Here is a 22,446-nt window from a genome sequence, read left to right as displayed (position 1 = left end):
CTTAATAACGGGGACCTGTCAGCACCTCTTTTTACCAAGTGATCTTGCCCCTACACTTATGGCAAATAGTGGAAACTGACGAGCAGAGGTTTCTGTTTTGTTAGTGCATAGTGTAATGAATGGTGACCATGTGCTTGAATTCCAGAAAACCAGAACCAGTCATATTGAAAGAAAAAGAGTTGCCCCATACTTGTTTGTAAATCCACAAAAGTCCAGGACTAAGATTTTTAAGAAGTCTCTTAGGCTCACCAAAACTGAATTTAAAATAAAAAAATACAGTAAAATTAGTAACATTATTAAACATTATTACAAGCATCCAGCCCAGACCAGTTTGTGTGTGTGTGTGTGTGTTTTGGCTTTTTTACAGAAATGTATGTTTTCAGCAAGGATGCATTGAATTGATCAAAGTCACATTTTGAAGTACATAACTAATTATTGTGTAATTAGTATGATAGTTAATATGAATAATTATTATAAATATTAACTGTCCACCTCTATTTTCAGGTTTATGCAACTACACAGATGGCAGATGATGTGATTGTGTAGCTTCATTATTCCATTGATGCTTTACTCTTAAATGCACATGTGAGTGTGTGTGTGTGTGTGTGTGTGTGTGTGTGTATGTGTGCTTGCTCACAAGCTCAATGTCACTGTAATGAATTCTAATTTAATTATGACATAGGAGTCCCAGCACAGCCCACTTGGCCCTCATGGTACAGTGAGAAGCAGCAGTAATAGCCAGCCTGCACTCTGATAAGCAGCAAAGCAGTAATTGGGATGTCATAAGCCACAGGTGGGATGCCTTCCTACATTTTTCTGAGCAATGTTGGATGAGCTATACCTGACTTTAATTAAAATGAGCTGCTTCAGGAAGAGCTCGCTAGTTTGCTTGCGAATCAGTACATTTACTACTTAATCATACAGAATCTCATGTACCATCATGTGTGAATGTGTTTATTCAACATTTATGATCCTGATCCTAACCAGGGTTATTTCAATTAACTAAAAGTAAAACAATTAAAAAGATTTCAGTATATAAAATAAAATGTAACTTTTTTTTCCTTTTTTTTACCTATATGTTAAGGCAATATTTTTCATACTTTCATACTTTTTCTACTAGTATAGTTTAGTTAACATGGTTTAACAAAAAAAATAAATAAATAAATAAATTAAAAAAAAATTCAAAATGGGTTATATGAAACTAAAACTGAAATAAAAACTATATAGACATATTAAAAAAAAAATTATATAAAATACACTCAATTAAATTACTATTCTATTATACTAAAAAATTATGGAGGACGAATAAGAGAGAGTGTTTGCATAGTTAAATGACTGCTCAATCCATTTCTGCCAATGTGGTGACAGAAAGACAGCAAAAAGAGCAATAGGTGTGACCATCAATATAATGAGCATTTAAATTTAACTCATTAATGCTTAACAGCTGGAATTCTTCTTCGTCGAGTTACTGCCATGCACAACCTTTGGTGTAGGAATAGTTTTAATTTCGCAGTCATTATATCGTCAGACACAGATCAAAGATCAAAGAATGATACATTTAAAACTGTAGGACAAAAATATTGATAATGTAGAATAAAGGTAGCCTAAGTGAAGCAGGAAGCTCTGTAAAATGAGTCTGCCCTTGATGTGCATGTCTATTGTGATTCTTCTGCACATTAAACAGTCTGATTATTAACGACTGATCAGTGTGACTTCCATCTGCCCACAGCACTGGAGTTCCTCACGCAAGCTTCATTCATCCTGAAGGGCTCAAGCTGTCAGAAATAAGTTTGAAGTCCATGTAAATACCGTGACCAGGAAATTAACCATATTGTCATTTTTCTAGACACTGCACAAAGAATTATGTTCAGCTTTTTTTTTTTTCTTCATCAAAAAGGATGAAGGGATGTTTTTCCAGTGTTGCTGTGAAAATACTGCCATCTACTGAGGCAAACAGTTTGTGGTTCAATGACTAATTCAAGTTTGCTGCAGAAATTTGTGGATTTATTCACAGACATTACTTAGTAACCAACTAACATATAACCCATAACAGTTCCAGTGATTCTGGTGGCTGAGCGGCATTCCAAGAGTGCTGATGACAGTGCTGTTTCAGTATTATTTATGAACAATTTATTAATATTTGGAAAGTTGTATTTATTTATTATACTTTGTTATGTGCTTTTGTAATCTATATTATTTTATATTTCTATTCTATATCTTATTTATTTTTGTACTTACTCATATTTATTTCATTTTTTTTAAAAATTATACATTTAAAGTTTTTTAAGTTTAACTTTCTCACCTAACATTTACAATTTATTTCTAATTTACCATTTACCATTTTTTATATAGTTTAAATTTTTTTAACAATAACAACACAAGACAACGGTGGAATTTAATATCAATCAATGCTAATAATGTTAGAGGCTAAAGTAAAAAATAAAAAACGTTGTTCTTCCTTGTTCATCTTATTCAAATGTGTTACGTAAAAATACATTGCACATCACTAATTATTATTTGATGTGGCTACAGTGTAAACAATCACAAAGTAACGTAAAGTAGGCTAAGATATTTATAGTTCAGGTAATTACCATAGACAGTAAAAGAAGGTAACTACTGACTTTTTGCGTCACCTTAAAGGGCAAAGTCTAAAATAGCTGTTCGTTATTGGTGGTGACCGTTTGCTCTCACCTAATGAAAAAGAAGTGCACTCGACTCGAGGGAGTGGCTTCAGCAGCCGTGTCTCTGTCTACCTGAGTCTAAGTCTGAGTCTGAGAGCTGGACTTTGACTGGGGAACTTGGAGGAAATAGGGAAAAAACCAAGACCACAACTTCGCAAGGTTAGTGGGCAATATAACGTAATTGAACACAGTGGTGGGCGAAACATCGCACTAGCTGTATTTCACACGAATAGGCTAGTCACACCAATTTGTTAATCAAATAGTTCGCTTAACGTTACTCATTAAATCACAAAACGTGCAATGTATACAAGAAGGATCAAAAAACGTAGTAATATGTCGATATAATATTACTTATAAGACATAACTTTATATTAAAACTCTTTTAACGTGCTTATATATATGTAGGCAATCAATATGTGTGTGTTTTGGAAGGGCAAGTCTCCGCTGGTACATTTATGTGCACGCGCATTCCAGTGTCTCCATAGCTGCGCACGAAACCTACTATCTAGGAATTATTAGTGCGGTCTGCCTTGGTGCTTATTTCGTCTTTAGAGGGGTTTAAGGTTGTCAGTTTCTGAATTAAGTGTTTCATGCTTTTGTTAAATGACAACTGGAAGACAATACATTACCTTTGTACTTTATATTTTATGGGTGAGGAGGATTATGTTTCATGGAAACCGCATACAATTATATATTTAAAAGCTAAGCATTATTTAGGTTCATGGGGGAAATCATCTAGAATCTCAACTTTTAAAAACTTGAGCAACAGAACACAAGAGTGTCTATCCATATTTATTTGTTTGTTTGCTTCCTGGACTTAGTCAGGAAATATGTTTAAAAATATGGAACTATACATAATTTAATTAGCCTGCTTATAAATATCTGATAATAATAATTAAAAAACATGTTAGACACATAAAAATAACTAACATTCGAATACTTTTTTCCAGGTAAACAAAAATCTGTTTTCATAGGGCTCCTCCCTTGTTCTAGTCCTGCTTTCCTTGGGTGCTTTGTAGCTTGGAGCTGGTGTTTGCTTGCAAAAACTGAGGTCAAATCCCACCTACTTGTTATCTAGAATGGATTAACTATTTCAGAACATCTAAGTAAAGTCAATCTGGTCTGATGTTTTTTTTTTTACTATCCTAACTTTAAAAGCAATTTCCGCTTTAGTCAAGTGTGACACAACTTTAGCCCTGTGTAAACAAATGATTAGTCACTTAAAATTAAGACTTGAAACTGAAACCAAATAAAGATGACACATTTATTTTTGCCATTCATGGAAAATTTTAAAATCGTAACAATAAGGGATTATAGTTAATCTCACGGTATTTAACACATGGAGTCATGCGTTAAAAAGGACGTGTAGCCTTACCTCTAGGAATTCATTGCCTCAGGCAAACAACACAACAAGATAGGCACTACATACAGTTCTAAACCTCATTTATACTAGCATCTTGCTGCGCCTTTAAAATTTTTGTCAAACACCCTCTGATCATTTTATAATAACAGTGTGTGACACCACACTGCACATCAGTCCATATTGTATCAGATTTGCATTTCAGAAGTGCAATCACATGCGTGTGAGGACAGAGAGATTATTTATGATTATAAATTATAATTATAATTATTTGAGCACAGAAACACAACCAGTGTGAGCAAACACGGTGTAAATTTTGGTCTAATGGATGTTTTGAAGTAAGTGAAAGTTATGTGTGAAGGCTTTTTAATCTGGAATGTTTTTTTTTTTTTTAGAGTGTCTTATAGAAATGCACAGTATACGGGTACCATATATTAGTTATCAGATGATTTTAGAGTTTTTTAATTTATTATAACCGTTGATATTGTATATATAATTGTTCTCGCTAATTTCCCTTATTTTTATGTGTATATCATTGTGTAATGTAAATTACAATGTCATGCATAACTTCATTTTTTTTTTCACTTTTAAAAATGACTGCATTTTATTTGTAATTTATTTAGACAAAACACTAAAAGTGTAAAAAAAAAAAAAAAAAAAAAAGTATTATAAACCATTGCCATTAATGCCATTAATAGAAAATGCCTTAGCACATGGTTCAACTAACTATAAAAAACCCTGTTCTTGTGTTTCCAAACTGGCCTTCCTACCAGATGAGATGATTGTGTAATGGTGTGTGGATATCTTTGAGGACATGGCGAGTGATGCAAGCACCCTTTCCTGGAACGTTCCCACCCAGGACGGAGATGGGGGCATCAAAAGTCCTGACTTTGGACCTGTTGGAGATGGCGGTCCTGTGAAGATCATGAAAGTGTGCTTCAGCAGCAGCAGCAACCTTAGCAGAAACTTCAAACTAGTCAAATGTGACAGCTCATGGCAGATCAAGGTATACATACCATACTGCTATGAAGTTTTTATTTTTATTTTTTATGTTTTAAGTGTGTTATGTTCTCCAAGGCTGTATGTATATAATAAAAAAATGATAATCCATGGTTCTCAACTGCCTTAAGTGATCTTATTCAAGAGCGGGATGCACCATGGGCTAAGGCTAGACAAACAAATTTAAATTCTGATTGGTGTGCACAAGAAGTGTATAGTTGCAATTAGAAAGGCTACTTTCTTGATTAAACTATGGAAAATTTGACAAACCCTAGGAAGTTATGGTGAAATATTACATTTCTAACTGGTAAAAAAAAAAAAATTACAGTTACAATTACTTGTATAATGACAGATTCTACCAAAATTGTAGGACAAAAAAAAATCCTTTTTTTTTATTTTTTTAAACACGTAATGATATAAACACAGATTTAGAATTCCTGGAATCTGAACATAATTTATGGACGAGAGTTCACTTTTCAACAAATGACTCTCCATAATTAGATATGAATAAATCGCCAGGTCCTGATCATATTGCCCTGTTGTGTTCAGTCAGATCCTTTGGAGATTGTTAAGAGACTCCCACAAAGATCTGTGTTGAGGCCGTTTTATTCAGTGTATGTATGTATGTATATGTGCATATATATATATATATATATATATATATATATATATATATAAGCTGCCTTGATTTAAATATTGATAATTCAAGTTTCCATTTTTATGCAGATGATACTATCGTTTATTCCTCAGCCCCCTCTAAGCAACAATCTGTGGCTCCTTTAAAGTCTGCTTTTTTTCATATTATCCAAAATATGTTATGTGTTTTTGAAGCTGTTTTAAATGTTGAAAAAACAATGTATGTGATTTTCAAATTCTAAAATGTATTTTCTGAAAACTTCTTATGACTTCTCAGGTGAGCCAGATTACTTCAGTGTCTGAGTACAAATACTTGATAACACACTATGTTTTGGTTCACACATTAAGTATTTCAGGGGGGGGGGGGATTAGGGTTTACTTTAGAAATAAGTTTTGTTTTTCATTCAGTGTGAGGAAGAAATAAGTATCTGCTACTTTTCTACTGTTTCCTGATTATTGTGATGTAGCCTATCAGCATGCCCCCTCTTACCTTCACGTCTCCTTGGTTGCTTGAATCGTGCTGCTCTGAGATTTATAACTGATTGTAAATTTTAAACTCATCATTGTGAACTATACAAAAGAGTTGCATGGCCTTCTTTGAGTATTTGGACAAAAATGCATTGGTATCTATTGATATATAAAGCCATATTGGGCTTATTTGCCATTTTATCTCTGTTGTGTTTCATTCAAAGGACATTTGGTAGTTACTCATTATGTTCTAAATCAAATTATAATCTTTGTGTGCTCCTGTCAGAACTGAGCTTGGTAAAACGTAAATTATGCCGCCACTTCAGATCTTCTCCATAAGGAGACGAAGTTACAAAACTTAGTGTGTCATAATTATTTTAAGTATTTACAACTTAATCTAGAGAACGAGTTAATAGTGTGTAAATGTTTTTAATAGGTAAAATGTTGGTATGTTTGTTTTGTATTGTATGTCATAACTATGTTGTTTATCTGCAAACTTGGCTACCTAGGTTGGCCAGGACAATCCTGTAAAATAATTTTTTCATATTAATGAGTTTTTTTCCTGGTTAAATAAAGATAATTTATTAAGTTTTTTAAGTTTTTTATTATTATCAATGTTAAGCACAGATACGATGCTTAATATTTTTGTGGAGTTCAAAAGAACAGCATTTATGTGAAATATGAATCTTTTACAATATTCTAAATGTCTTAATTATCATTTTAAATTTCCATTCCTTACCCCAAACTTTTGAATGGTAATCTGTATGATTGGAAAAACTGAATCATGGTATTTCTAGTAATATTATTCCAAATGTTGTAATACCTTGTCTGAACACCTTGTATTTTGCTTATCCATCAGACTATCATCCAGTCTATTCTGATCAGTGGACGTTTGGGCCCGAATGTGCAAAACCCAGGATGCTTTGGGCTGAGACTCAAACACCTCAAATCTGAGGAGTTGCACTGGCTTCATCCAGACCTGACTGTAGGAGAGGTTGAGCAACGCTATGAGAGCCATCACGCCGAGGCAGAGTGGAGGTGAGGGAGGAAGTATATATCAACAATATACTGGCCATTATTTGAATTTTTCATATATGTTTGTGTGTTTTATTTCAGATATGATCTTAGGATTCGTTACATTCCTGCTGATTTCATAAGAAGGTTAAAAGATGACAGGACGTTCCTTTTGTATTTCTATCAACAGGTCAGCAAACATCTCTAGATTTGAGAGAATTTTTGAGAGTCACATTTTGTTGGTCAGTTCATGTAAATACTGTTCCTCTTCTGCCAGGTGCGCTGTGACTACATGCAGCATCACGCTAGCAAAGTTAGCGATGGCATGGCTCTTCATCTGGGCTGTTTGGAGATCAGGTAAGAAATGGCATAGTCTGTTTGCTTTTATTGATATTGTCTGATTATCCAGTGTAAGTGCTGGACTTCATGCCCAGCAAATGAGTATATATTTCCAGTGCTGTAAATAAACAGAGTTATCCTAGAATTAAAATTAGCACTGTTCAATGACTTAATAATTCAATTTACATTACTCTAGGTAACAAATATTATTGAAATGTGTTGAATTGTGAGGTAATTTCGGAGCATTGCATCACATATGTGGCTTGTTCTATCTTTCAGGAGGTTTTATAAAGACATGAATGCCAAAGGCCTAGAGAAAAAGTCCAACTTTGACTTGCTAGAGTAAGTTCATGTTTTTCATTTGTACATAAGTCTTTTTTAAAAGGTGATTTTCTTTTTTTTGCTAATATTGTGGCTTTTTTGTTATTTAGAAAAGATGTTGGTCTGGACCTGTTCTTTCCTAAGGGCCTCATTGATAGTATGAAGGTTAGATTTGTTTTCCACTTATCTGCGGTGCCAGTATTTTATTTAAATTGTATTGATTTCCTGAGTTAAAGTTGAACTTAAATTGTTTGTGTTTGATGTTACTGAGTCACTTCTCCTTTACCAATAATAATATCAACTGCAAACCTTTTGCCAATAAAACCTATGGGGCCAAATTTACTAACAGCTTGCGCCAACGCAAACAGTGTTTTGGCGTTGAAATAGTACTGTCAGGATTGGACAGGCAGGTGTGGAAACAGATATTTTTTGTGCCTGACCTTTATGAAAATGCATTTGTAGGAGTTTCCATTTTAGACGCAAAGTTTATGGGAGGAGAGTATTAAAATGAAACATGCAACAAAATGTACTAACATTTCTTCAAAATTCCTGTTATATGCGCCATTATTTAATGCTCCAAAAAATTCCTTAAAGCAGACACAAATTTTGCGCTGCTAGATTGTGCTAGTCATTATGGAAAAGATCTGGCTGTGCCTGTGTTCTTTAATTTTTTTTTTTTTTGCACTGTAACGTTAATATGCCATGTTTAGTAAATCTGGCCCATAAATTCAGCATGAATTCAGATTTGTTCATATGTAATGTATTTTTAAATGGATGTAGAAAACGTACAGAAGTAAGTGATAATATGCAGCTAGCCAGTCACCACCACAAAATAACCCCCCTCTGGGTGATCAGCACACTGACAAAATAAACTAAAAAAAAAATAAAGAATAGGCAGTTAATGAGAGCTTAATACACTGAAATTCTACATCTAAACTGTAATATTTTGTTTTTTACAGCCTAAGCAACTCAGGAAGCTCATCCAGCATACGTTTCAGCAGTATGCATTACTGAGGGAGGACGAGTGTATGATCAAGTTCTTTGAGACCTATGGAGAATTCTCCAGCTTTGATGAGGAAATATTCCCTTGTGAGCTAGTGGTATGTTTCTCAGATTAGGTGTTAAAAAATGTTGGGGTTTATTCAAAGTGGAAAATATAATGTACTAAATTTAATTTACTAAAGTCCTACTTAATCTACACAGCAAGGTTGGAGTTTAGCAGTGGATTTAGTCATTGGTCCCAAAGGCATTCGGCAACGTACCAAAGCAGATTCCACCGTGAGCAACTTCATACTTTATTTCCAATCTTGTATTTGTTCCTTAATTTAATGCCAGTTGTCAGTCTCCAAATGTTGTTTCAAAGTCATTTTCATTTTCTCTTCCCAGTCTGTCTGCCTTGCTGAATTTAGACAGATCCGAAGTATCAAGTACAACACACAACGTGATGGCAAAACATTGTTACTTATCGAAATTGAGGGTGCAAAACAGGTGAGAACATTCTTGCTTCAGTTTTAGGTTGTTATACTTTATTTCCACAATGCCACTCTTGTATTAAACTAGCCATGAACTTTTCCATTCCTAGAACTTTTCAATCAGTGTGGCGTCTCTGGCCATTGCGGAGAACATGGCTGATCTGATCGATGGCTACTGTAGGTTGCTTAACCACACAGACTCATCTTTGATAGCTGGTCCAAATAAAAGTATATCTCCCAAAGGTAAGGTCCAGTGAATGTACTATATGTCTGTGAATGTCAATAGTCTTCATATAAAGTGGCAATTAAAAGAGTTGCTTGTGAATTGCTTCCAGAGGATGGATCATTGTTTATTTTTACAATTATTGTCATAAATGACTAAAGTTTTCTGAAATGTTGAGAGATTATGACAGCTCTCCTCTGATTAATGTGGGTTTGAGGATTGCCATATTTCTCTGTATTGCAAACTGAAATTTATCTTCGATGTCTTAGATGTGCAGTTGCGCAACTCTCTTCCTGAAATTCCCTCCGGGTGAGTACATCAGCAGTCCTCTATCTCTGTTTTCTTCTCCTCAGGACAACAACACAGAATTAATATTAATTGCTATAACTCTAAAGTGATCTCTTATTGAATAATTTACAGAGTGAAATGGAGCTGGACATACATTTTTAGATACTTTATTTCACAGTCCTTAATGCTATTAATTCTTTCCTGCTGTTAGGAAGAAGACAGAAAGTTTCAGATACAGCAGTGAGTATCAGACCCTTCTTTAGATACAATCACAATCAGACACTTAGCTTGATATTTACTGAATTATGATAAATTCACAACATTAGGAAGTTCACCACAAAGTGATAACATCAAATTTATCTTTTAGACTCTGATATATACTGTGAAATCCCAGATGAAAAGCCGCCACCACCTGGTATGTATGGGAATATTTTTTGAAATAATTTTTTTTTATGTGTTCATGGTCAGTATCACTGTAAAATCATGCACTTAATCATTATTGTTTTTACTGATGTGCTTTCATTATTATTCATGTGTTTCGCAACAGCAAAGGTTGGACTGTTAAGGAAAGACATTATCCTGAAACGTATGCTGGGTGAAGGCTTCTTTGGAGAGGTTCATGAAGGAGTTTATCAGAAAAAGGCAAGCAGTACTAGACATTTGTGATGATGCAATGACAACTAAATAGTTTTTGTAGGTCAGATCTGTTTTTTTTTCTTTTACATTTAGCATAAAGATGTTAGATATCTTAAAATAACCAGGGGTGCATATCATTTTTTCAGCCTGGTTCTCATAAGAGAACCTGGAGATTTGGTTTGGTCCTCACACTGCATATAGCATGATCCATTAAATGCAACTATAAAAAATTAATTATTAATAATTATGATATTATTACACTTTATTTATTTAGTTTTTTTAAAATTAAATAATAGTAAATCAACTAAATAATAGTCTGTGATAATATTATTACAAATTAAAAGCAGTCCTAGTATTAAATACAAATGCATTTATTTTATAGTAAATAAACTTAAAAACAAAATGCTAATATTTACTACTACTTTGTTTGTTTGTCTCTTTAAGAAGAATCTCTTTATGTATTCCCCAATTTTAAGTCGCTTTGGAAAAAAGAATCTAAAAATAAATAAACAAAAGCATTTTCATCATATTCAAACTTAAAATCAGCAGGCTTTTATTTTGGCATGTTGCCGGTAAATAAGTATACGCGCTTCTGGATTTAGCGCTGCTGCTGATTAAAGAGCGTCAGTGGATGAATGTCACAGTTTTTCTCTGTGCTTTGAAACGGTAGGCATAGCCTAGATTTATGCTTTCAGGTTGAAAATAAAACTTCTATAGTACAGTTTGTGATCTAAAATGGTAATTGTGCATTAACAGCTGTCAACCATTTCGGTACGCAAATGCGCTGTCAGAACATATTTCGCATTTTTTATTTTGGTCACGCATGCAGACCTGTGGACCACTTATGTGCACCCCTGACAATAACATTGACAAATCTTATCATGAGTGACTTAATTGATCTAATATGATTATCAATATTATTTTTTAATAGAATATTTTTGTAAATTATATTGGTTAGAATGGGGAGAAGGTCAGTGTTGCGGTGAAGACCTGTAAGGAATGTGCACCTGATGTCAGAGAGAAGTTTGTGGGTGAAGCAGGTACGTGAATGAAAACTCAAGTTAATTATTATAGCCATTGACATAGACTGGTGTTTCTTTAACTTTTGGAACTGTAGACAGTAAATTCTCACAACATCTTTACTTAAATTATGCACAATAAATATTTTTACGGAGTTACGGAGCCCCACACATGACATGCAAGAAAAACGTCTGAGGTTACGTATGTAACCCTGGTTCCTAGAAGGAATGAGACGCTGCATCGAGAATGAATGGGGAACGCGTCCAGCGTGATGTCTCTGAATAACTTGTATAATCAGTCCAATGGAAGGGCGAGGCGTCATAGGCGGGTGACGTCAGAGACCAGGAAGCATAAAAGCATGAGTGGCGAAGCCGGTAATCAACCGGTAAACAACACGTCCAATAGCCAAACTTCAGAAGGAGTGAGTCTTGACCCCCAGGAGAGGGGAGATCAGAGGACTCGAGGCTTAGGATAGCATCCTGATCACCGCTTAGCATAAGCTTCTCTGGCTGGAGGCCTCAGTGCACTATGGAGGAAACATGTAACCAGAGGGTTTCTGCCCATTGACTGGCCACCGAGAGGGGAGATGGCCGCCACGTAGACCTTCAGGGTGGAGTGGGTCAGCCCTGTGGAGAGCCTGCAGGAACTCCTGCACTGTACCAACTGGGCAGTTAACTGGGTCGAGCTGGCAGTCTCTGCACCAAGAAGTGAAAAGCTTCCACTTCAAGGCATACAGTTTCCTCATTGAGGGAGCTCTGGATTGGAGAACGGTCTTACAACCTCGGTTGAGAGACAGGAAGCTAAGAGTTGGGCCTCCTCAGAGACCACACCTACAGCCTCTAAGTTCCATGCAGGGGCGCACCCCCCGCCTGCGAGAGGAGATCTCTCCTGGGGGGAACCTCCCATGGAGTGCCGTCAAAAAGAGAAATCAGGCCCAGGAACCATACCCGGCCCGGCCAGAACGGGGCTACTAACAGCAGCCGAACTCCATCCTGGTGCACTCTCCAACTCTGCTTCATCACCTCGGTTTGAAGCCGCCATTCCCCAGGCCTTGGCCCCTGCCTCAACAGGATGTCTACTCCAATATTAAGATGCCCAGGAATGTGAACTGCTCTGAGCGAGAGGAATTCATCCTGGGCCCACACAAGGATCTGGTACGCTAGTTGTATAAACGGTGTGAGTGTAGACCTCCTTGGTGGTTGATGTAAGAGACCACCGCTGTTTTTGTTTGTGCGCACCAACACATGGTGACCTTTTAGGTCTGGGAGAAAATAATGAAGTGCGCGAAGCACGGCCAGCATCTCCACGCAGTTGATGTGCCATGTAAGATGGCGACCACTCCACAGACCGTGGGCAGGGTGGTCACTCATGACCGTACCCCAGCCGGTGAGGGACGCATCAGTTGCTAGCATCATGTGGTGAAAAGGGCCCTGAGACAAGAACCAAGGCTTCCTCCACATATCCAAGGCACGTAGGCAGCGCCACATGACCTTTAGCATGCAAAGTGTGTTTCCTCTCAGGGAGAAACCCTTGGTCTTGAGCCACCACTGTACAGCAGGCCAATAGTGTTCACGTTCGACGCAGCTGCCATCAGACCCAGCAATCTTTGTGACTGCTTGACAATGAGTGACCGGCCTTCTCTCACTCTCGGGACTGTGGTGACGATCGACTCGATCTGAGCAGGTGACATACGTGCCTGCATCGTGGTCGAATCCCACACCATACCCAGATAAGTGGTTCTCTGTAATGGAGAAAGCACACTTTTCTTGGCGTTAAGTCTTAGCCCCAGCTCTTTCATGTGAGCGAGAAGGACACATCAGTGCCGAACCATCATCTGCTCAGATTGAGCTGATATCAACCAATCGTCAATGTGGTTAAAGTGTGGGGTGAGAGTGCAAGGCCAGTGGAAGATCCGTATTGGTAGGCTTTTGCCCCCAAAAGCAAACCTCAGGAACTTCCGATGAAGAAGGATGGAGATAAGTGCATCTTTTTGATAGATCGTGAAACACCAGTCCTTGGACTTGGCCTGTGCAGGCATGTGGAACTTCAGTCCCCTGACTGAGAGGTTCAAAAAGCACAGATCTAAAAAAGGACACAACACCTCATCCTTCCTCGGAACAGTGAAGTACTGGCTCTAGGACCCGGACTCTGCAACCCAAGGCGGGACCACCTCGATGGCCTCTGTCCTCAGAGAGAGTCTACTTCTGTTCCATTACCAGAGCCTGCTTGGAACCCACCAAAACTGGATTCTGTGGCCTCTCACTGCAGTGTGCAGGACCCACTGAGACACATTTGGCAGTAGTTTTCATCCAGCCAAATAGTCTACTAAGGGAATCAGCCTCTCAAGACTGATCTCTGGTGGCATCAGAGCAATTAGCTCCGTGCCCTGAAGTGGTGCACCGGCAGGAGACGGCCCAACTAGCTGCTCTGGAAACCTCCCAGGAGGTCGCAAGCCTCTTAGCACCACTACGTTTCCGGGCGGTAACTGAGAGAAGACCTCGCTGGAGACCGCTGCACCCTGGAACACCGGCAGGGTTGGCAGATCGATCTCCTGAGGGCACTGGGGAGAGATGGGCACAGTGTAATGCAGTGTACACCACTCTTCCCCAGAGGGGCCTGCTTTCCAAGGTCCTGAGCAACAGAATCAGGACTCTCGTAGCAGAAGTCTCCTAAAATCGACGGTCCTCAGACCCACGTTGTCTGCTCGGAAGACTAGACCAGAGCCTGCTCGGGGCAGGACCCCGTGAAGTACACTTGGCAGGGGCTCCCACACCGCCATGTAACCTCCTAAGGGAACCAGTCTCGCGAGACTGGCCTCTGGTGTGCCTAGAGCAACTAGCTTGGTGCCCTGAAGTGGCAGACCAGCAGGGAACGACCGTACTAGCTGCTCTAGAGACCTCCGTAGAGGTAGCGAGCCTCTCAGCACCACTACGTTTCCGGGCGGTAACTGAAAGAAGCACACGACGGAGATCGCTGTGCCCTGGAACACCGGCAGGGTTGGCAGAACAATCTCCTGAGGGCACCGAGGAGAGACGGGCACCGTGTAATGCGGTGTACACCACTCTTCCCCAGAGGGAGCTGGCCCTCAAAATGTCCTAGGCCGTAGGCGTCTCCCCTTTACATATAACTTCACACAGTCAGATAAATGTCATTTTATTCCTTAGAATTAAATGTAGTCAACAACCAGACGAGTCAACACTGTCTTGTGTAGAAAAACTCACATAAAAACGAAACAATGTAATACACGCGTTGCCTCAGCAGTACACATGTCTTTTTTTTTGCTACTCAGTCACACAAACAACATCAATCTCCTCAGAGAAAGATGAATGCTGCACCGAGCTCTTCCTCAGAGGATGAAGAAACCACAGCACGGGTATCCAAGCCTTGAGAATGAGCTCTAGATCTAGTGAACACGGGTGGAGATAGGACGAGCCGTCTCCAAACCGTTTGCCAGATCATGTGTGAACTCAACCGAAAGATCGGATGAACGGACACACTCCTCGGAGTGTGCCCGGTGAGAGTGGATCGCTTAACAGCGAGAAAAGCACAATTAGCCCCCCGAGAGCCAACTGCACGAGCTCCACTCTTCATTAATGCTGCTTATTATAATACTGCTTGTGCAACTGATGCTTGTGCAACTGGAGAGTTCATCGACGCCTTTCCACATCAATCTCCTCAGAGAAAAACAGGCAGCGCGTTGCGCCCTCTCATCGGGGAGAAAGTACCGCAAATGCGGGCTTCCAAACCCCCGAGAGCGGGTGCCGGATATGGTGGCTAAGAAAGAAGATAGGAAATTGGCCGTCTTACATTCCTTCCAGCAGATCCGAAAGTGAGCACAACCACCGTTTCGCCTCGGCAAAAGCGAGAAATGCCAGTGAATGCTCTCTCCTCAAAGAGAGCCTTCTGAGAGTGAAGCAAAGGCTCGCATCGCAGCCGTCAACTCCCTTGAGAGCTGACACTGCGCACTTCACTCTCAAGTAGACAACAAACGAACTGTGTGTGTCCCTACCTATTATTATTATTTTTTTTTTTCTTTGGCAGGGAAAACACATAGCCTGAACGCTGCCTGCTCTCCCCCAAAACTTCTCTTGTTTGAAACTTTGACAAAGGAGTTTTTCTCTGAACAAACAACACTAAATAAGACTCACAAACAGATAACAACCAACACACACACAGAGCGCTTGCTGAAGACACAAGGCTGATTACCGGCTTCGCCGCTCATGCTTTTATGCTTCCTGGTCTCTGACATCACCCGCCTATGACGTCTCGCCCTTCCATTGGACTGATTATACACGTCATTAAGAGACGTCACGCTGGACGCGTTCCCCATTCGTTCTCGACGCAGCTTGAGTTCCTGAAGAGGAAATAAATAAATTGTGCGCACAATTTACTAATTCGTTCCCTCAATGTACTAAAACATGCACACGATTACTATTGCATTCCTACGATTTGCTAAATCGTGCATATGGTTTAGCTAATCGAGGGAACAAATTAATAAATTGTGCACGTGATTTAGTCTATTATGTTTTCCTGCATGTGATGTGCGGGGCTCCGTAGGAAGTCTTACAAAATTATGCAATAATAATAAAAAGTTTTCACATGATATATTCGGAAGTTTTGTATAATACAGTAGTTCATTTTTTATAATGTTTTTTTGTAAGGGTGACCATACAGGCTATTTTTATGGGACGCACCCTTGCCAGGATTTCTATATTGCCTGTAAATATCCAGATTTTGGCTGTTTGCACTGTGCTGATCGATCATTGTATGACATTCACAAGAGCTAGAGAGTAGAGCAGACAGCTCCTTATGCTTTCAAATCTCTCTCGTGGTACTTTAAAGTCATTTAATGGTCAGTATGCTGCGATGCTTCAAGTCAAACGAATGAACAAACACGTGCACATATTTGCTTTGATTGTTCGCTGTAGATCTCACCTTCTCACGCACCTTGATCGGTCGATTATATACAGTACCTGCATGTTATTTGTCAAGCTACTATGGATGTTTTAGGCAATATAAAAATTCTGTCCCAGATGTGTCCTTTGTGAATGGCACATATGGCCACTCTAGTTATATTTTAAGAAAATCTGGGCCCCAGATACTGAAGCAATCTATATTACAGACATTTGAAATGCAGCAAAAATGAACAATAAAATACACAAATATAAAAATATAATATTAAGTAAATGTATTCTTTTTCGATTATAATGTCCCACCTGTCTAGTTATCATGAAGAAACTGGACCATCCACACATAGTGCGACTGATAGGAGTGATTGAGGAAGAGCCGGTGTGGATCGTCATGGAGCTGTGTCAGCACGGGGAGGTAAACAACAGCCCAGATGCTGGATGTTATCACTCTTACTTCTATTATACATCAAAACATGTCTTTTGGAAAATTGCAGAACCAATAGTGTTGTCACTATATAAATTATTATTTTGGGGAGAGTGTTAATATATTATATGAGATAGAGAGGTTTACGTAACTTTCAATCCATAGTCTAATTCCATTTGCCATGACCGCTGTGATTGATCTAGCAGGCTCAATTAAGTGAATGCCATAGATATGGCTTTATTAAATTTTTCAGGCTCTGTAAACTATCATAAACTGTTTACAAACTCTAAGGAAAGTTCAATATTGAATGAATCAACACCACTGAGTCTTGATAAGTACAGAATGACTTGCTTGAGGAGTCAACTAGTGGTGTTAAGAATGTCTCAGGTCAGCAGAAAGTCTGTATTTCTACAGTATATGTTTTTATTTTATTTTGTATTTTTGCTACACTGATCCTTCTCTGAAAATGTTTGTTTTGTGTTTACAGCTGGGGAAGTACTTGACAAAAAACCAGCAGAGTTTGACCAACCTTACTCTGGTTCTCTTCAGCCTACAGATCTGCAAAGCGCTTGTTTACCTACAGGGAGTGAACATGGTACACAGGTATGGCATGCAATTCAATATTTTTCATTCTTTATGATCCATCTGCTATAAAACTAAAATTGTAAAGTTTGGGGTTGGTACAATTTTTTTTATGTTTTTCAGAAAATCCAAAAATAAAATTAAGTTCACCAAGGCTGCATTTATTTGATTGTTAAATATTATTACAAATGAATATAACTGTTTTTTTTATTGTAATATATTTAAAAATGTAATTATGGCAAAGCTGAATTATCAGCATCTCTAGTCTTCAGTATGCTCCTTCAGAAATCATTCTAATATGCTGATTTGCTATTCATGAAACATTTCTTATTATTATGAATGTTGAAAGCAGTTGTGCTGTGTAATATTTTTGTGCAAATATTGATACATTTTTGCAGACAATTCAATAGAAAAGCATTCATTTGAATTATTGTAATATGAAAAATTAATTTACTGTCACTTTTTTAATTGAATGAATATTTGCTGAATAATAGTATTAATTGGTTTAAAAATAAAATCTTACTGACCACAAACAATGCCTGGAAATAAACAGATGATATGATATTTTTATGAATTTTTTTTTTATTACTATGTCAAATGAACCACCTTTTTAATCAAATTGTTATGCTGATAATATAATTTGAATTGATTTTTTCCTTGTTATTTGTTGTGTGTGTTGGTGTGATCTGCTTGACAGAGACATAGCTGTACGAAATGTGCTTGTTGCCACACCTGAGTCAGTGAAGCTGGGTGACTTTGGCCTTTCCAGATACATAGAGGATGAAGAATATTATAAAGGTTACCTCAGCGGTTTTACACATTCATAAAAGTTGTAATTTGTTTAATAATTTTATGATAAATAGTTTCATTCTCTGGTGCAGCTATTATCATCTATAATCTTCTAAAATATTGTTTGTGTTGTTTATATTCTGTTTAACAAGCATAGCAATTTCTCATTACCTTGCAATATGTCTGCAGCATCTGTTACTCGTTTACCGATCAAATGGATGGCTCCTGAATCTATTAACTTCAGACGCTTCACCGCGGCCAGTGATGTGTGGATGTTTGGTGAGTGAATAAGTAAAACATCAGATTTCAGCATGTGAAACAATGTACCGAACAATGACACTGTTAAAGTAATTTAGACAGACACTTGCTTGTTTGACTAATTAATACTGCCAACATTTTGAGTAAATATTTTATACTTCAAATATTATAAGGCTAAAAAGGTCTTCAGAAACCAGTATTCCTAAAATTGCCTTCGTGGATCTTTATTAGTCAATGTAAAATTCTCAGAGGGCACATAATTCATTTTTATGAATCCATTTTACAGTTTTGGCATGCTTAACCACCCTGTGCTTACAAACATTATTCAGCGCTTCAGGGCCACTATTAAATATTTTTTTTTACAAATTGTCATACAATAACTGACTTTCATTTCCATCTCAACTTTTTACAGTTTGCCAATTCATTTTACCTAAACTAATTTCTTGGTGCAATAATCAATTAATTATTTTGCTATAAAACAACTGTAAAAGTTTCTATATTGCAATTTATAGTTTTTCCAATGAAAGGGGAAGGCGTGGCCTAGTGGTTAGAGAGTTTGACCCCTAAGTGTAAAATGCACAAAAGTCTGTCAAACCTTCCTTGTGATTTCCCTCTCACTTCCATTTTATCCTCTCATGTTGCTCCCGTCCAGCTGTGTGCATGTGGGAGATTATGAGTCAAGGTAAACAGCCGTTCCACTGGCTGGATAACCGTGATGTAATTAACCAGCTGGAACAGGGCAACAGGCTGCCCAAACCTGATCAGTGCCCTCCTGCCCTGTACTCTCTTATGACCCGCTGCTGGAGCTACGACCCCCCCGAGAGACCCACCTTCACCGAACTAGCCTGCAACATCAGGTTTCTCCCTTCATGCATCTACAATATATATATATATATATATATATATATATATATATATATATATATATATATATATATATATATATATATATATATATATATATATATATATATATATATACATATATATATATATATATATATATATATATATATATATATATACATATATATATATATATATATATATATATATACATACATACATACATATATATATATACATATATATATATATTGTATTGTATTTCTTTGGTCAAAAATATTAATCTTTTCCCACTTTTTTTTACAAACTTGCTCTTTTTAACAGTGATGTCCACCAAATGGAGAAGGAGTTGGAGGTGGAGAGAGAGAGAGAAAAAGCCCGTAACATCCGGATCATGGAGGCCAAGTTAAGTGAACCTCCACCAAAGGTAGCTGTCAGCTTTCATTTGCTGTTTGTTTTCCCTTACACTCAGTTACAGCAGCACATCCAAGCTAACAGTCAGTATATTTTGTTTACATCTTCAGCCTTCCAGAGTCAATACTAGTCGCTTCGGAAATACCCTTGGTGTTGGCCTGCATCTTCAGGTAGTGTGTTCATTATGTTTAAACATGAAACACTAAATGTATATATATATATATATATATATGTGTGTGTGTGTGTGTTATATAAGTTTGAAATATTCTTCTCTTATTTTCACCAGCTTAATGAGGCTTTATGTGCAAGTTCACCAGACCTGGCCAGCCCATGTGATTACCAGTCACCAGTGGACTCAACCAACATCCTCACCATGACCACATCCCCACCCCGTCGCCGCAGTCTTGGGGTAAAAATAGAAATAAATTATTTTTTATGAGTTTTCATTATTTAATATTTGTATTGTTTATTTGATTTGATTTTGAATTATATTTCATTAGAAGCTTTGTAGAACCTCAGAAGGTTTGTGTTTGTGTGTGTTTATGGGGTAGGAGGGTGAGTTCAGCTTCGGGCCAACAAGTAAGGAAGATGCTCAGCGGCTGTGGCAGGCAGAGAAGGAGCGCATGCAGGATATTTTGAAGAATCAGAAAGAGCAGATGGAGGAGGACACACAATGGTTAAAGACGGAGGAGAAGCTTCTGGTAAGGAGGAAAGCCTATTTACTAATCTCTTATATATGATAATATAGGTTTGCCTTTAATATTATTTATCACGCACATTGCATTGCTTACTATTCTTTCTCAGGACCCAATGGTTCATCAAGACTCAAAGGTGTGTGTTTTTATTATATACATTTCATCAATAACATTTTCATACCATTTCATAAATCTGATGCATTTTTCTTTCTTTTTCTTAAAAAATGTGGTTTTTATTATTTATTTAAAGTTTTTTTTATTATTATTTATTTATTATCAGACCCCTGAACTGCCACTCAGTTATGGTAAGTCCTCTGCATTTTGCAGGTGAAAAATGCCAACAAATTCTAATGAATTAACATATCAGTATTTGCTGAGAAAATTAATTGAGTTCTTGTACCATATTATCATGTTTCATCCTATACTATCCTGTATCCACTTAAAGCTGAACTCCATCTGCCTCCTTCAAAACCACCCAGAATCGCAGTGCAGGTATGGACTCATTTTACACGCATGTACAGTATGCAGGTCGTACATGTTAAATATTTGACTCCACTTTCCCAGTACAATGATAGGAAGCATAATTCAGTTGCATGTGTCTTCAGCCTACACCTACAGCTGAGCTGGACCGCTCAGAGGATAGTGTGTACCAGTATGTCATGGACGTGGTGAAGGTGGTGGTGCAGTTAAAAAACGACATAAACACACTGCCATCTACTGATTACATCTCTCCTGTCAAGGTGACAAAAAACAAAAGCCTTGATTTAAGTCTGATGCCGTTTTTGGTCAATATTTCCATTAACAGTTTCACATACTGTCATTTTAACATTTTTGTCGGCAGACTGTCGGACTCTCATTAAGAAATCTGATCAACAGTGTGGATGATATACTACCAACTTTGCACGTTTCCTGTAGAACAGAGGTACTATTTGCCATGTACATGTATCAAACATGATCAATGCAGTTTCTAAGTAAAATGTCCACTAAGTGGCGCTAAAAGGGAGTTTAATCTTTTCCAAGATTTTAATAGGAGTACAAATGTTTCCCTCAGATTGAAGGCACTCAGAAGTTGTTGAATAAGGACTTGGCTGAGCTCATCACTAAGATGCGGCTGGCCCAACAGAATGCCATCACCTCTCTAAAGGAAGAGTGCAAGAAACAGATGCTGGGAGCAGCCCACGCTTTGGCCATGGATGCCAAGAACCTTTTAGATGCTGTAGACCAGGCACGAGTGCGCTCAAACCTGGCCAAACCCAAACCTGAGGACGTAGACTCACTGTCAGACTAAAAGAGCAGCTTGGGACATGCTGACTTGAGTATACACAACTGTCCTATACTCAGCTTGATATATATATATTTAAAAAATCAAGATTGAATGACTGTGTAAGACTTGATTGAACAAAAAATTATGCTTACAATTTTCTTTTAGCAATTTTCCTTCTACATTTGTGTAAAAAAATATAAAAAGTCATTTTGAATGCATATTCACAAAGTGTGAGATAAAATAAATGTGGCTTTATGTTGTAATAGTGCTTTATAATAAAACATTTGTCACTGGAGCCTCATCAATAGTAATAAATGTATGTGCTGAACACCTCTGAAAAACTTACCTATATAATAAGCTCCAGAGCAGGTTATGTTCAGACAATAAGTTGTGATAGCTACTTAAATAACTTGAAAGTTACCTCATTTATGGAAATGAAAGTTGAGGTTATTCATGTACTTATGCATGAACTTGCCCAGCTATGATGCATAACCTACTTTTTGGAATACTCCCCAAGAATTTTTGTTTTTTTGTTTACTTCGATTCTAGATCTTCTTTTTTTTCTTCTTTTTTATAAAAGTTAATAACAACTAGTTTGCTGAATCCTCTACATGACCCAACATTCCTCTTGACATCTCGTCTTATTAAATATATGTTTATATTGTAGACCAAAACAATGTAAGCGAATCACATAATGCACAAATATGCTTTTTATGCTTGCAAACAACATTAAAAGGTGTTGTTACTTAAGGAGTTGTTACTTATTATCTTCTGTGGGGCATTAAAGTAATCATTTTGAAGAGTGTT

At 37.5% G+C, this 22,446-nt stretch overlaps 1 protein-coding gene across 1 annotated transcript; it reads left to right on the top strand.

The window, feature by feature from the left end:
• Window positions 1–2,710: 2,710 nt before the first annotated feature.
• Window positions 2,711–22,403, top strand: LOC127938895 (protein-tyrosine kinase 2-beta). The gene is made up of 31 exons (XM_052535803.1): window positions 2,711–2,840; window positions 4,815–5,047; window positions 7,004–7,182; window positions 7,261–7,348; window positions 7,436–7,515; window positions 7,777–7,839; window positions 7,929–7,983; window positions 8,778–8,918; window positions 9,022–9,096; window positions 9,205–9,306; window positions 9,401–9,533; window positions 9,783–9,822; window positions 10,013–10,041; window positions 10,169–10,216; window positions 10,349–10,443; window positions 11,396–11,477; window positions 16,682–16,782; window positions 17,279–17,394; window positions 18,071–18,171; window positions 18,352–18,441; window positions 19,073–19,277; window positions 19,591–19,693; window positions 19,791–19,850; window positions 19,967–20,089; window positions 20,232–20,381; window positions 20,485–20,511; window positions 20,656–20,680; window positions 20,821–20,867; window positions 20,981–21,115; window positions 21,217–21,297; window positions 21,427–22,403. The coding sequence occupies exons 2-31, from the start codon at window positions 4,856–4,858 to the stop codon at window positions 21,661–21,663; spliced, it is 3,003 nt and encodes a 1,000-aa protein (XP_052391763.1). The 5' UTR covers window positions 2,711–2,840; window positions 4,815–4,855; the 3' UTR covers window positions 21,664–22,403.
• Window positions 22,404–22,446: the final 43 nt, after the last annotated feature.

Source organism: Carassius gibelio, chromosome A20, assembly GCF_023724105.1.
Source record: "Carassius gibelio isolate Cgi1373 ecotype wild population from Czech Republic chromosome A20, carGib1.2-hapl.c, whole genome shotgun sequence".
Lineage (NCBI taxonomy): Eukaryota > Metazoa > Chordata > Actinopteri > Cypriniformes > Cyprinidae > Carassius > Carassius gibelio.
This window is presented reverse-complemented; position numbering and strand designations above follow the sequence as displayed.

What these genes read in the sequence shown, in the direction of transcription:
- LOC127938895 (XM_052535803.1), top strand. Translation starts at nt 4,856, where the DNA reads ATGGCGAGTGATGCAAGCACCCTTTCCTGGAACGTTCCCACCCAGGAC. An exon ending in TATTCCCTTGTGAGCTAGTG is followed by an intron (nt 8,919 to 9,021) that starts GTATGTTTCTCA and finishes TAATCTACACAG; the next exon opens with CAAGGTTGGAGTTTAGCAGT. An exon ending in AGAAAGTTTCAGATACAGCA is followed by an intron (nt 10,042 to 10,168) that starts GTGAGTATCAGA and finishes TTTATCTTTTAG; the next exon opens with ACTCTGATATATACTGTGAA.